The sequence below is a fragment of the Bombina bombina genome, chromosome 5 (assembly GCF_027579735.1).
Source record: "Bombina bombina isolate aBomBom1 chromosome 5, aBomBom1.pri, whole genome shotgun sequence".
NCBI classification, from domain to species: domain Eukaryota; kingdom Metazoa; phylum Chordata; class Amphibia; order Anura; family Bombinatoridae; genus Bombina; species Bombina bombina.
In genome coordinates, this window is record NC_069503.1 from 1,142,886,153 (window position 1) to 1,142,901,043 (window position 14,891).

The following is a 14,891-nucleotide window of genomic DNA, read 5'->3' on the forward strand; positions in this document are numbered from 1 at the left end:
TGGGTTAAGGTAATTTTATAGATTATATTGTGTCCATAATACATAGGTACCAGACAATTTAATTGAATATTAATTAATATAGATGTTTATATAGCCTGCTTGATATAGGATATTGTAACAACTAGACATATATATTTGGTCATAATCAATGCACTATTTTCTGCATAAATATAACCAATGTGTATATAGAGATTAACTGGTCAGAACTCAGGAATTAATTTAATTTGAGATTAATTATTAATATTTATAATAATTTTATCGTCATAATTTCTAGATACCTCAATAGCATTTTGGAATACACTACAGAAATTATATAACGTTTCACTGGGGTGTATTGATAAGAATCTGGTATATTTATTGGAGTTATTGTTAAAATAATTTTATGATTGATTATCAATATTCATAATTCCATTAATCAAAAATATTGTTACGTAACTATATAACACGTTGGAGGTTACTGCTGAAATCTAAATAAATAATATTGCAACCTAGGATATATAACAAGTGTATATATATATATATATATATATATATATATATATATATATATATATATAGTCAATCCAATAGAAAGGCACTCACCGGTTTTGAAGAAATAGTTTTCTTTATTAGTGACATTTCGAGGAGTTTAACCCCTTACTCAGACCATAAAAAACATGTTACATGTTATAGATTTACCCCATATTTATATCCTACACCGTGCAGTGATACTCCAAAGCAAGAATGCACACCGGCGTTCCAATGGCGCAACTGCGCATGTGCCAACTGTCAGTGATGGCATCTCACCAGGGACAAACTAAAAAGCAAAGTAAGACATGTTACAAAACAGCTGAGCATCTCCTAGCAACCCTGCGCATATCAATACTGAACTGAATCATACTGCTAGTAAGTCCTCCTTGTTAAGAAAATGAGACTGTGTGCATAGGATGTACAAGCACATAGAAACCAACGACCTGTGCAATTAATATATAGAGAACCTGTGTGTAGTATTGTTAATGAACATAGATAAATACTCCCAATGTTAGTATATTGGGAGCACTTATTCAAATAAAATACATGTGATTACATGTTAGAGGCTAGATAATAAGCACACTATTCTGTATCATAATGTGTGTGAATCTCATCCTAGTCCTACGCAAAAATAACACTAGTCACCCATAATAAGACGACACTATAAGTACATAAGTAAAGCAACAGTCGATCTTAAAGAGTAGCCTAAGAATATCCTAGGCAAACAGAGTCTATTGTAGCACAAATAAAATATGTGTAATTGTCAGTACACCTGAGTTAACAATGTAATTCTGGTCTATGTGTTTAAATGCTAGTTTAAGCCAAATTCTCAATCTCAGATAACAAGTCTATATATACAGTGTCACCAATAATATATGTATATGTACTTATATCACTATTGGGCATAACTAGATCATTAAGTGTGTTATGATGGGACATATAAACACATAGATAAAGCAACCCTAATGAGCAAGATCATATAATCATAATTAGATATAAACACCCATGATTATCATATAAGTATATAGTTAGATACCCTATTGTTCATATTTAACCTCATGAAAGTAATAAAAACACTAAAAAGGTTAGCACATTCAGTAGTAGTGATCATAGACTATTAGCAAACTTGTGTCACATAAATAGACATACAATAACAATACTGCTAATAATAGCACTTCTGTAGTGCTGTGCTTACTTCCTGGTTTGGTCAGATGGCACATTGAGGCTTCCATACAAAGATGATGTCATCAAGTGGGCTGTGCTTAGAATCAGAACAGTTCAGAGAAGCCATCTTGTGACAGTTTGTGATGCAGTTAAAGTACAAGGACTGAATCTGAGGCTCTGATAATTGCTGATACTAATAAATGTAATGTCAGCTACAGATCACTGCAGAGGATACAGCATCAGCCAGTCAGGAAGAGTAAGAACTATCAGTTACACATTATAAGTTATATTGCAGTTATACAGTTAACAGTTATACAGTTATAAGTTTCCCTGGATTACTATAGTTCTGCATACACAGTGTACAGGACTGCTAATATAAGGAGTGTAGCAGCCATTCATTATAAAGGACTATATATGTGTATCTATCCATATTACTGTGTGCAAATCTACAGGAGCACCTTGTTATGTCATCCAGTGAATAAAGTGCCAGTTACATTTAGAAGTTGCAAGTGCATCATTCATATAAAGAGTTAATGTTTGCTATATAAGGACATTACATCTGGCGACAAGTATACTACCACAAACTCACGCTATAATGGCTGTATTTGGAGCATTGAAAGAATTTGACCCTGACACAGATAACTGGGTTTCCTGGACTGAAAGACTACAGCAGTATTTACTTGCCAATGACATTGGAGATACTAAGTCTGTTGCTGTCTGTCTGACAACTATTGGTGCTAAAACATATGAGATTCTAAAAGATCTGCTACACCTAGAAAAGCCAGCCACCAAGTCTTTGTCTGAAATAATACAGATCTTAACACAACATTTCCAACTACGGCTATTAGAGATTGCTGAGCGGTTCAAGTTTTATAGCAGGCGCCAAGGGGTACAAGAGACTGTATCTTCATTTGCAATCAGTTTAAAGAAATTGGCCAGCACCTGTGCTTTTGGGGAGTATCTGAATATTGCCCTTAGAGATTAGTTTGTTATGGGTATCAGTACAGAATCTATTCAAAGGCGACTTTTGACAGAGGAGAGCCTGACCTTCCATAAAGCACTAGAGATTGCTTCTGTTTTGGAACAGGCAACACGAGACACTAGTTTACTGCAGACGCATTCTCACACTAAGGAAGAACAGGTATTTTTCTCTAATGTGAAGCAACAGACTAAACCAGCCAGTAAATATTCAGCAAAAGCATCATCGCCTATTAGCTGTTACAGATGTGGAGCACAGAATCATGTAGCTTCTGAATGCAGATTTAAAAATGCTCGTTGTCATGACACTTAAAGAAGGCTTGCAGAGGATCTCAGCAGAGTGTCTCAAGCAAAACTCATAAGAAGGGAAAATACCACATGGCTTATAAGGGAGCCATATCAGATTCAGAAGAGGAAATGACTGTTCAGAGCTTGACTGTATACACCATGACAGCAGGGTCTGAGCCTTTGACCATTCATGTTAATATTGAAGGAAAAGATTTGACCATGGACTTAGATACTGGGGCTGCAGTTTCAGTTATGACAATTAAAGATTGGAAACAGCTGAAAATTCAAGTATTGCTGCAGCCCACTACCTTGAAGCTACAAACATACTCCAGAGAAGTCTTGACGCCACTGGGGTGTGCATTTGTATCTGTGTGTACAAACAGTAAAACTGCCAATCTTACACTATATATACTAAAATCAGGTGGCCTACCTCTTTATGGAAGGGACTGGATACGGGCCCTTGGCATGCCTGAGAGCCTCAAAAACAGTGAAGTTCATCATATTGGAGTTGATCGTGCCCAGTGGATTCAGAACATTAAGACCAAATATGCCCCAGTGTTTGAGAAAGTTCTGGGAAAAGTTAAGAACAAAAGGGTACGGTTACAGTTAAAACCTGGAGCAAGGCCAAAGTTTTTCAAAGCACAAACTGTGCCATTCGCTTTAGGGGCAGGAGTTGATGTTGAACTGAGGAGGTTAGAAGAGTTAAAGATTATAACCCCAGTGCATCGTAGTGAGTGGACTTCTCCTATTGTACTGGTAAGAAAGAAAGATGGACAGATCCGAATACGTGGAGACTTTAGGATGGTGTTGAATGAACAGTTAGCAGTGGATAAGTATCCATTACCCAGAACAGAAGAGATTTTTGCTAACTTAGCTGCGGGACAACATTTCACAAAGATTGATTTAAAAAATGCTTACTTTCAACTTGAAGTACATCCAGATTCCCGCAGGTTACTCACCATCAATACTCACCGTGGTTTATTTTAATATAATCGTATGGTCTTTGGCATTGCTCCTGCACCAGCCATCTGGCAACGCACCATGGAAGAACTGTTAAATGGACTACCCTATTTCCAATGCCTTTTAGATGACATGTTAATCAAGGGCAGGACGGAGGAACAACATCGACACAATGTAGAGAGGGTACTGCAGCGGCTAATGACCTATGGGTTGAAGGTCAACTTGGAGAAGTGTGCTTTCATGCGTGACAAATTAGAATTTTGTGGCCATGTTATAGAATGTCATGGTCTACACACTGCTGATGACAAAGTCAAGGCCTTGCAAGAAGCTCCTATACCACAGAATGCATCACAACTACGATCATACCTTGGTCTCCTTAACTATTACCACCGTTTTCTTCCCCAGCTAGCCCATACGTTACACCCACTACATCAGCTTCTTGAGACAAATCGACCCTGGTTGTGGAGCAGTGAATGCAATAAAGCCTTCCAGGAATCCAAGAACCTACTCCTGTGTTCCCGCATGTTAATGCACTATGATCTTCAGAAACCACTCATGATAGCATGTGATGCTTCGCCTTATGGTTTAGGGGCTGTATTGTCACACACAATGCCAGATGGGACAGACCGTCCGGTAGCCTTTGCTTCCCGTTCTCTAACGACGGCAGAGAAGAACTATTCCCAATTAGACAAGGAAGCATTGGCCATTGTATGGGCTGTTAAGAAGTTCCATAACTATATTTATGGTAGACAATTTTCTTTTTTAACTGACCACAAGCCACTGCTGACCATCTTTAATCCAAGGAAAGGAATTTCAACCACTACAGCGGCTAGATTGCAAAGGTATGCTCTAACTTTGGGAGCATATCATTACTCCATCAAATACCGGGCCCATGATTCCCATGGCAATGCTGATGCCATGTCCAGGCTTCCACTAATGAATTCCTTACCAGTTGTTCAAGAAAGCCTTCCAAGTGTGTGTTTTACGGGTATAGTACATGCCAAACAAATTGCAAAGGAGACAGCTTGTGATACTGAATTACAACTTCTGGCAAAGTATTTGAGAGATGGCTGGCCAAGAACTGGCTGTGATGTGCAGCGAGCATACATACTATGAGCGAAAGAACTCACACTCAGAAATGGATGTATTTTATGGGGTGAGAGAGTTCTGGTTCCTAATGGGCTACGGCAAGCTACTTTAAAACTCCTTTATGAAGGACACCCAGGCATTGTCAGAATGAAACAGAAGGCTAGGGGTCATGTTTGGTGGCCGGCCATTGATAAGGACATTGAGAACTATGTTATGGCATGCAAAGGGTGTGCTCAAGCTCAAGGACAGCTTCCACGAGGAGCTGTACAACCATGGGACTGGCCTACTACTCCTTGGGAGAGACTACATTTGGACTTTGCCGGTCCTATTGATGGAATCTCATACTTAATCATAATTGATGCACACTCTAAGTGGCCAGAAGTAATTCCAATGACAAGGACTACAACTACTGAAGTCATATCAGCCTTAGAAAGACTGTTTTCAGTATTTGGGTTGCCAAGAAAACTGGTAACAGACAATGGTCCCCAGTTTGTGTCACAAGACTTCCAGAATTTTTTACATACGAATGGAATTCACCATCATCGGACGGCACCATATCACCCAGCCACCAACGGGCAAGCAGAGAGATTTGTCAAAACCTTTAAAAGGCCACTGAAAGCGCTAAAAGCAGAGAAGCAGGTTAATACTAAAAACATTTTACAATTTTTGCAACAATATAGGGTTACTCAACACCCCACCACGGGAGTTGCCCCAGCTCAACTATTGTTTGGCAGGAAGATCCGTACAAAGCTGGATTTAATCACACCAGATGTAGCAGAAACAGTCCGCATCATGCAAGATAAAATGAGAGTGGGAAAACCTTCACGGACCTATACAGAAGGAGACTTGGTTTGGTATAGGGTGTACCATACAGAGGAAAAATGGGCACCAGGTGTTGTTGCCCAGGTTGAGGGCCCAAAGATGTATGTGATAACCACTCAATCAGGTGTGTGTTGCCGCCATGTGAACCAACTACGACCACGGCTAGAGAGGAGAGAACAGGCTGGTGAGGACCATCACATAAAAATGCAATCAGACAATGACTTTGATATCTAGGGTGGTGTTTGGCATGATCCAAACACAAGCTCTGACTCAACTACAGAAGATGACTCAGAAATACCAGCCTCAGTACAAGAACTTTGTAATGATGAGTCAGGAAATTCTATCCAGGACCACAATAGTCATGCTCGTACTCCCAGGCAACGAACACCTGTTGTTCGTTGGTCTCCTGAAGTTAATCTCAGAGACACTCGCCGGAGAAAACATGCAACATATCAGAGAAACTTTCGTCAACGTAAGAAACAAGAAGCAGCTTTCACGTCCACAATACAAGAGGATGCTGGAGAAGACTGATTTATCTTACCATTGTTGTTGTGCAGTTAAGTTTATTAAAAAAAAAATAAGTAGGAAAGGAGATGTAGTGTTGTGCTTACTTCCTGGTTTGGTCAGATGGCTTCCATACAAAGATGATGTCATCAAGTGGGCTGTGCTTAGAATCAGAACAGTTCAGAGAAGCCATCTTGTGACAGTTTGTGATGCAGTTAAAGTACAAGGACTGAATCTGAGGCTCTGACAATTGCTGATACTAATAAATATAATGTCAGCTACAGATCACTGCAGAGGATACAGCATCAGCCAGTCAGGAAGAGTAAGAACTGTCAGTTACACATTATAAGTTGTTATATTGCAGTTATACAGTTAACAGTTATACAGATATAAGTTTCCCTGGATTACTATAGTGCTGCATACACAGTGTACAGGACTGCTAATACAAGGAGTGCAGCAGCCATTCATTATAAAGGACTATATATATGTGTATCTATCCATATTACTGTGTGCAAATCTACAGGAGCACCTTGTTATGTCATCCAGTGAATAAAGTGCCAGTTACATTTAGAAGTTGCAAGTGCATCATTCATATAAAGAGTTAATGTTTGCTATATAAGGACATTACAACTTCAATTCAAAAAACAGGATTCATCATAGAGGGAATAGGGCCCCTCGGGTCCCTGACGGCCCAGGAAGATCTTATACCATCTCATACATATATCACATAGATCCACTTTATAGAAAGCATTGTAGATCCATGTTGGTGTTAAGTCCCCTAGGCACTAGGGTCTGCAGGGTAAATATCCATCTGCTTTCCTTCTGCAATAACAACTTTCCCCGATTACCCCCCCCCTAGAGAGAGGGGGAACATGGTCAATGATCATGTATTTGAGTTCTGGAGCAGAGTGTTTGGCCACAAGGAAATGCTTGGCCACGGATTGGTCAGTCTTACCAGTTTCTAGTGCATTCCTGATACCACACCTGTGATTGGCCATACACATTCTGAGATCATCATTGGTTTTACCAACATAATACCGTCCACAGCTACAGTGTAACAAATATACCACATATCTAGTGGTGCATGTCAGTCGGTACCTGATGTTGAAGTTTTGGTTTGTCCACGGGTGTGTGAAAAACTTTCCTTGTGTCAGGCCATTGCATGTTGTACACCCGCTGCATCTATAGCATCCATTCTTAGGAGCTCCCAGCCATGTCCCAGGGTTGTAGCTTGCTTTGAAGTCAGGGCGCATTAGGATGTCTCGTTGGGATCTACCCCTCTTGTACCCCACTCTTGGTGCTTCATATTTGGTCAATGGTAGTTGTGGGTCACTTTTCACGGTTTCCCAATTATTCCTGTGGATAGCCGGTACCTGCCATTTATCTGGTGTATAGGTAGTCACAAAGGTACATTTTTTCTCCTCTGTACCATCTTTGGCATTTTTCCGTAGTGCTTCTTCTTGGGTGAGTGCTATTAGCTCATTCACAGTCGAACCAAGGTTCTTATCGTGGTAGCCTCTATCCTTGAATTTATTTTTCATGTCCACTAGTTGTTGGATTTTCAATGTGTCAAGAGAGTTGTTTCTGATGACTCTCTTGAGTTGGGATTTTGGGAGTGCTTGCTTTAGTGCTGGTGGATGGCAACTGTCAGCCCTAAACAGAGAGTTTCTGTCTGTCTCCTTGCTAAAGAGAGTAGTCTCCAAATGCTGTTCCTTCTAAAAATTCTTAGATCCAGGAAATCAATGCTTGTTTTGGAGTGTGTCATCTTGAATATGAGGTTATCAGTGGTCCCATTCAGGATTTTAAACCAGCCCTCCAGCTCACTTTCTGTTCCAGACCAAATTAAGAACAGTATAAATAAAAAGAGAGAAGCGCTCAACCTGGAAACGAACAATAGCATAATAGCTTGTCCTATGGCTAGTTACCACCCAAGAAGCAGCCTCTTTTTGCTCAACATGTGCCTTTCACAGAGAAAAACTTTCCTGAAGCATATCAGTCTGATCCTGACTTTACAGTACAGTCCAGCCCCGAAATACCAGGCAATCCTTCTCTGAACGAGAGAGACAGCAAAACCCCAGACGTACGTTTCAGCCTATTGTGGGCCTCGTCAGTGAGGTGCAGCCATATCCCTCTAGGCACACTGAGCAACGGGTCCACGTCTGGATTCCCGCATCACACTTAGGGAGACTTCCCAAAATGTCATAATTTGCATAAATAAAAAGAGAGAAGAGCTCAACCTGGAAACGAACAATAGCATAATAGCTTGTCCTATGGCTAGTTACCACCCAAGAAGCAGCCTCTTTTTGCTCAACATGTGCCTTTCACAGACGTGGACCCGTTGCTCAGTGTGCCTAGAGGGATATGGCTGCACCTCACTGACGAGGCCCACAATAGGCCGAAACGTACGTCTGGGGTTTTGCTGTTTCTCTTGTTCAGAGAGGGATTGCCTGGTATTTCGGGGCTGGACTGTACTGTGAAGTCAGGATCAGACTGATATGCTACAGGAAAGTTCTTCTCTGTGAAAGGCACATATTGAGCAAAAAGAGGCTGCTTCTAGGGTGGTAATTAGCCATAGAACAAGCTATTATGCTATTGTTCGTTCCCAGGTTGAGCGCTTCTCTCTTTTTATTTATGCAAATTATGACACTTGGGGAAGTCTCCCTAAGTGTGATGCGGGAATCCAGACGTGGACCCGTTGCTCAGTGTGCCTAGAGGGATATGGCTGCACCTCACTGACGAGGCCCACAATAGGCCGAAACGTACGTCTGGGGTTTTGCTGTTTCTCTTGTTCAGAGAGGGATTGCCTGGTATTTTGGGGCTGGACTATACTGTGAAGTCAGGATCCGACTGATATGCTACAGGAAAGTTCTTCTCTGTGAAAGGCACATATTGAGCAAAAAGAGGCTGCTTTTAGGGTGGTAATTAGCCATAGAACAAGCTATTATGCTATTGTTCGTTCCCAGGTTGAGCGCTTCTCTCTTTTTATTTATGCAAATTATGACACTTGGGGAAGTCTCTCTAAGTGTGATGCGGGAATCCAGACGTGGACCCGTTGCTCAGTGTGCCTAGAGGGATATGGCTGCACCTCACTGACGAGGCCCACAATAGGCCGAAACGTACGTCTGGGGTTTTGCTGTTTCTCTTGTTCAGAGAGGGATTGCCTGGTATTTCGGGGCTGGACTGTACTGTGAAGTCAGGATCAGACTGATATGCTACAGGAAAGTTCTTCTCTGTGAAAGGCACATATTGAGCAAAAAGAGGCTGCTTCTAGGGTGGTAATTAGCCATAGAACAAGCTATTATGCTATTGTTCGTTCCCAGGTTGAGCGCTTCTCTCTTTTTATTTATGCAAATTATGACACTTGGGGAAGTCTCCCTAAGTGTGATGCGGGAATCCAGACGTGGACCCGTTGCTCAGTGTGCCTAGAGGGATATGGCTGCACCTCACTGAGGAGGCCCACAATAGGCCGAAATGTACGTCTGGGGTTTTGCTGTTTCTCTTGTTCAGAGAGGGATTGCCTGGTATTTCGGGACTGGACTGTACTGTGAAGTCAGGATCAGACTGATATGCTACAGGAAAGTTCTTCTCTGTGAAAGGCACATATTGAGCAAAAAGAGGCTGCTTCTAGGGTGGTAATTAGCCATAGAACAATCTATTATGCTATTGTTCGTTCCCAGGTTGAGTGCTTCTCTCTTTTTATTTATGCAAATTATGACACTTGGGGAAGTCTCCCTAAGTGTGATGCGGGAATCCAGACGTGGACCCGTTGCTCAGTGTGCCTAGAGGGATATGGCTGCACCTCACTGACGAGGCCCACAATAGGCCGAAACGTACGTCTGGGGTTTTGCTGTTTCTCTTGTTCAGAGAGGGATTGCCTGGTATTTCGGGGGTTGGACTGTACTGTGAAGTCAGGATCAGACTGATATGCTACAGGAAAGTTCTTCTCTGTGAAAGGCACATATTGAGCAAAAAGAGGCTGCTTCTAGGGTGGTAAATAGCCATAGAACAAGATATTATGCTATTGTTCGTTCCCAGGTTGAGCGCTTCTCTCTTTTTATTTATGCAAATTATGACACTTGGGGAAGTCTCCCTAAGTGTGATGCGGGAATCCAGACGTGGACCCGTTGCTCAGTGTGCCTAGAGGGATATGGCTGCACCTCACTGACGAGGCCCACAATAGGCCGAAACGTACGTCTGGGGTTTTGCTGTTTCTCTTGTTCAGAGAGGGATTGCCTGGTATTTCGGGGCTGGACTGTACTGTGAAGTCAGGATCAGACTGATATGCTACAGGAAAGTTCTTCTCTGTGAAAGGCACATATTGAGCAAAAAGAGGCTGCTTCTAGGGTGGTAATTAGCCATAGAACAAGCTATTATGCTATTGTTCGTTCCCAGGTTGAGCGCTTCTCTCTTTTTATTTATGCTAATTATGACACTTGGGGAAGTCTCCCTAAGTGTGATGCGGGAATCCAGACGTGGACCCATTGCTCAGTGTGCCTAGAGTTATATGGCTGCACCTCACTGACGAGGCCCACAATAGGCCGAAACGTACGTCTGGGGTTTTGCTGTTTCTCTTGTTCAGAGAGGGATTGCCTGGTATTTCGGGGCTGGACTGTACTGTGAAGTCAGGATCAGACTGATATGCTACAGGAAAGTTCTTCTCTGTGAAAGGCACATATTGAGCAAAAAGAGGCTGCTTCTAGGGTGGTAATTAGCCATAGAACAAGCTATTATGCTATTGTTCGTTCCCAGGTTGAGCGCTTCTCTCTTTTTATTTATGCAAATTATGACACTTGGGGGAGTCTCCCTAAGTGTGATGCGGGAATCCAGACGTGGACCCGTTGATCAGTATGCCTAGAGGGATATGGCTGCACCTCACTGACGAGGCCCACAATAGGCCGAAACGTACGTCTGGGGTTTTGCTGTTTCTCTTGTTCAGAGAGGGATTGCCTGGTATTTCAGGGCTGGACTGTACTGTGAAGTCAGGATCAGACTGATATGCTACAGGAAAGTTCTTCTCTGTGAAAGGCACATATTGAGCAAAAAGAGGCTGCTTCTAGGGTGCTAATTAGCCATAGAACAAGCTATTATGCTATTGTTCGTTCCCAGGTTGAGCGCTTCTCTCTTTTTATTTATGCAAATTATGACACTTGGGGGAGTCTCCCTAAGTGTGATGCGGGAATCCAGACGTGGACCCGTTGATCAGTGTGCCTAGAGGGATATGGCTGCACCTCACTGACGAGGCCCACAATTGGCCGAAACGTACGTCTGGGGTTTTGCTGTTTCTATTGTTCAGAGAGGGATTGCCTGGTATTTCGGGGCTGGACTGTACTGTGAAGTCAGGATCAGACTGATATGCTACAGGAAAGTTCTTCTCTGTGAAAGGCACATATTGAGCAAAAAGAGGCTGCTTCTAGGGTGGTAATTAGCCATAGAACAAGCTATTATGCTATTGTTCGTTTCCAGGTTGAGCGCTTCTCTCTTTTTATTTATGCAAATTATGACACTTGGGGAAGTCTCCCTAAGTGTGATGCGGGAATCCAGACGTGGACCCGTTGCTCAGTGTGCCTAGAGGGATATGGCTGCACCTCACTGACGAGGCCCACAATAGGCCGAAACGTACGTCTGGGGTTTTGCTGTTTCTCTTGTTCAGAGAGGGATTGCCTGGTATTTCGGGGCTGGACTGTACTGTGAAGTCAGGATCAGACTGATATGCTACAGGAAAGTTCTTCTCTGTGAAAGGCACATATTGAGCAAAAAGAGGCTGCTTCTAGGGTGGTAATAAGCCATAGAACAAGCTATTATGCTATTGTTCGTTCCCAGGTTGAGCGCTTCTCTCTTTTTATTTATGCAAATTAAGAACAGGTCATCAATATACCGTCTAAACAGATGGATCCTTGGATCTTTAAAGCAATCGGTCCTCATGTTCTCAAATTCGGATATGTACAGGTTTGCGTACGCTGGGGCCACATTCGAACCCATCGCCGTACCCGCTGTCTGCAGATAATACTTCTACTCAAATTTAAAGTAATTTAAGGTAAGACAATATTCAAGTAGCTGAATAAGTACCTCTGGTGGTGGACCGATGTAAGAATACCGGTTCAAGTGTCTTAATATTGCTGCCAGACCTTCATCATGGGGAATTACTGTGTAAAGACTTGTGACGTCAAGTGTGACCATGGTGTCATCATCACTCACACTTTGTTCTTCTTTCAATAGCTTAATCAATTCTATTGAGTCCAGTAGAAATGAAGGCACATTTTGTACCAGAGGTTGAAGAAAGCTGTCCACGAAACTTGTCACTGTTTGTAATAGTGATCCTCTGGCTGAGATGATCGGGCGTCCTGGAGGTTGTACTGTATTCTTTTGTATTTTTGGCAGGGTATAGATGATCGGTATGACTGGATATTCCACTATCAGAAAGGCTTTCGCCTAGATTACGAGTCTTGCATTAGCCTTAAAAAGCAGCGTTGAGAAGTCTCAATGCTGCTTTTTAACGCCCGCTGGTATTACAAGTCTTAAAATTACAGGTGTACCGCTCACTTTTTTGGCCAGACTCGAAAATACTGCAAATCCACTTACGTGATTTGCGTATCCTATTTTTTCAATGGGATTTGCCTAACGCCGGTATTATGAGTTTTCCAAAAAGTGAGCGGTACACCCTCTCCTGTCAAGCCTGGTACCGCATTTTAAAGTCAGTAGTTAAGAGTTTTATGGGCTAACGCCATAGTATAAAACTCTTAACTAAAGTGCTAAAAAGTACACTAACACCCATAAACTACCTATTAATCCCTAAACCGAGGCCCCCCACATCGCAAACACTAAAATAAAATATTTAACCCCTAATCTGCCGAACCGGACATCGCCACCATTATAAAAATATATTAACCCCTGAACCGCCGCACTCCCGCATCGCTAACACTAGTTAAATTTTATTAACCCCTAATCTGCCGTCCCTAACATCGCCAACACCTACCTACATTTATTAATCCCTAATCTGCCTCCCACAACGTTGCCAAAACTATATTAAATGTATTAAACCCCTAAATCTAAGTCTAACCCTAACCCTAACACCCCCCTAACTTAAATATAATTTAAATAAATCTAAATAAAATTACTACAATTAACTAAATTATTCCTATTTAAAACTTAATACTTACCTATAAAATAAACCCTAAGCTAGCTACAATATAACTAATAGTTACATTGTAGCTAGCTTAGGGTTTATTTTAATTTTACAGGCAACTTTGTATTTATTTTAACTAGGTACAATAGTTATTAAATAGTTATTAACTATTTAATAGCTATCTAGTTAAAATAAAGACAAATTTACCTGTAAAATAAAACCTAACCTAAGTTACAATTATACCTAACACTGCACTATAATTAAATGAATTCCCTAAATTAACTACAATTAATTACAATTAAATAAAAAAAGCCACCCAAAATAATAAAAAAAGGGCCTTTTGCGGGGCATTGCCTGTAAAAAAAAAGTACAATACCCACCCAACATTAAAACCCACCACCCACACACCCAACCCTACTCTAAAACCCACCCAATCCCCCCTTAATAAAACCTAACACTAACCCCTTGAAGATCACCCTACCTTGAGAAGTCTTCACCCAACCGGGCTGAAGTCCTCAACGAAACCGGGAAGAAGAGGTCCTCCAGACGGGCAGAATTCTTCATCCAGACGGCATCTTCTATCTTCATCCATCCGGCGCGGAGCGGGTCCATCTTCAAGTCATCCGACGCGGAGCATCCTCTTCTTTCGATGCCGACTGTAGAATGAAGGTTCCTTTAAATGACATCATCCAAGATGGCGTCCCTTCAATTCCGATTGGCTGATAGAATTTTATCAGCCAATCGGAATTAAGGTAGGAAAAATCCTATTGGCTGATGCAATCAGCCAATAGGATTGAAATTCAATCCTATTGGCTGATCCAATCAGCCAATAGGATTGAGCTCGCATTCTATTGGAACAGCCAATAGAATGCAAGCTCAATCCTATGGACTGATTGCATCAGCCAATAGGATTTTTCCTACCTTAATTCCGATTGGCTGATAAAATTCTATCAGCCAATCAGAATTGAAGGGACGCCATCTTGGATGACGTCATTTAAAGGAACCTTCATTCTATAGTCGACGTTGAAAGAATAGGATGCTCCGCGTTGGATGTCTTGAAGATGGACCCGCTCCGCGCCGGATGGATGAAGATAGAAGATGCCATCTGGATGAAGACTTCTGCCCGTCTGGAGGACCTTATCTTCCCGGCTTGGATGAAGACTTCTGCCCGTCTGGAGGACCACTTCGCCCGGCTTCGTTGAGGACTTTGGCCCAGTTGGGTGAAGACTTCTCAAGGTAGGGTGATCTTCAAGGGGTTAGTGTTAGGTTTTATTAAGGGGGGATTGGGTGGGTTTTAGAGTAGGGTTGGGTGTGTGGGTGGTGGATTTTAATGTTTGGGGCTATTGTACTTTTTTTTACAGGTAAAAGAGCTGATTACTTTGGGGCAATGCCCCGCAAAAGGCCCTTTTAAGGGCTATTTGTAATTTAGTGTAGGGTAGGGCTTTTTATTATT

The 14,891-nt window shown here is 41.9% G+C and overlaps 1 protein-coding gene across 1 annotated transcript in view; it reads right to left on the reverse strand.

The window, feature by feature from the left end:
• LOC128661751 (NXPE family member 3-like) overlaps nucleotides 1–7,856 on the reverse strand; it is a 161,079-nt gene extending 153,223 nt beyond the window's left edge. The window contains exon 1 of the mRNA XM_053715971.1: nucleotides 7,603–7,856. Coding sequence (XP_053571946.1) covers nucleotides 7,603–7,856 — 254 coding nt within the window. The remainder of the gene's footprint in view (nucleotides 1–7,602) is intronic.
• Between the last annotated feature and the right edge of the window lie 7,035 nt (nucleotides 7,857–14,891).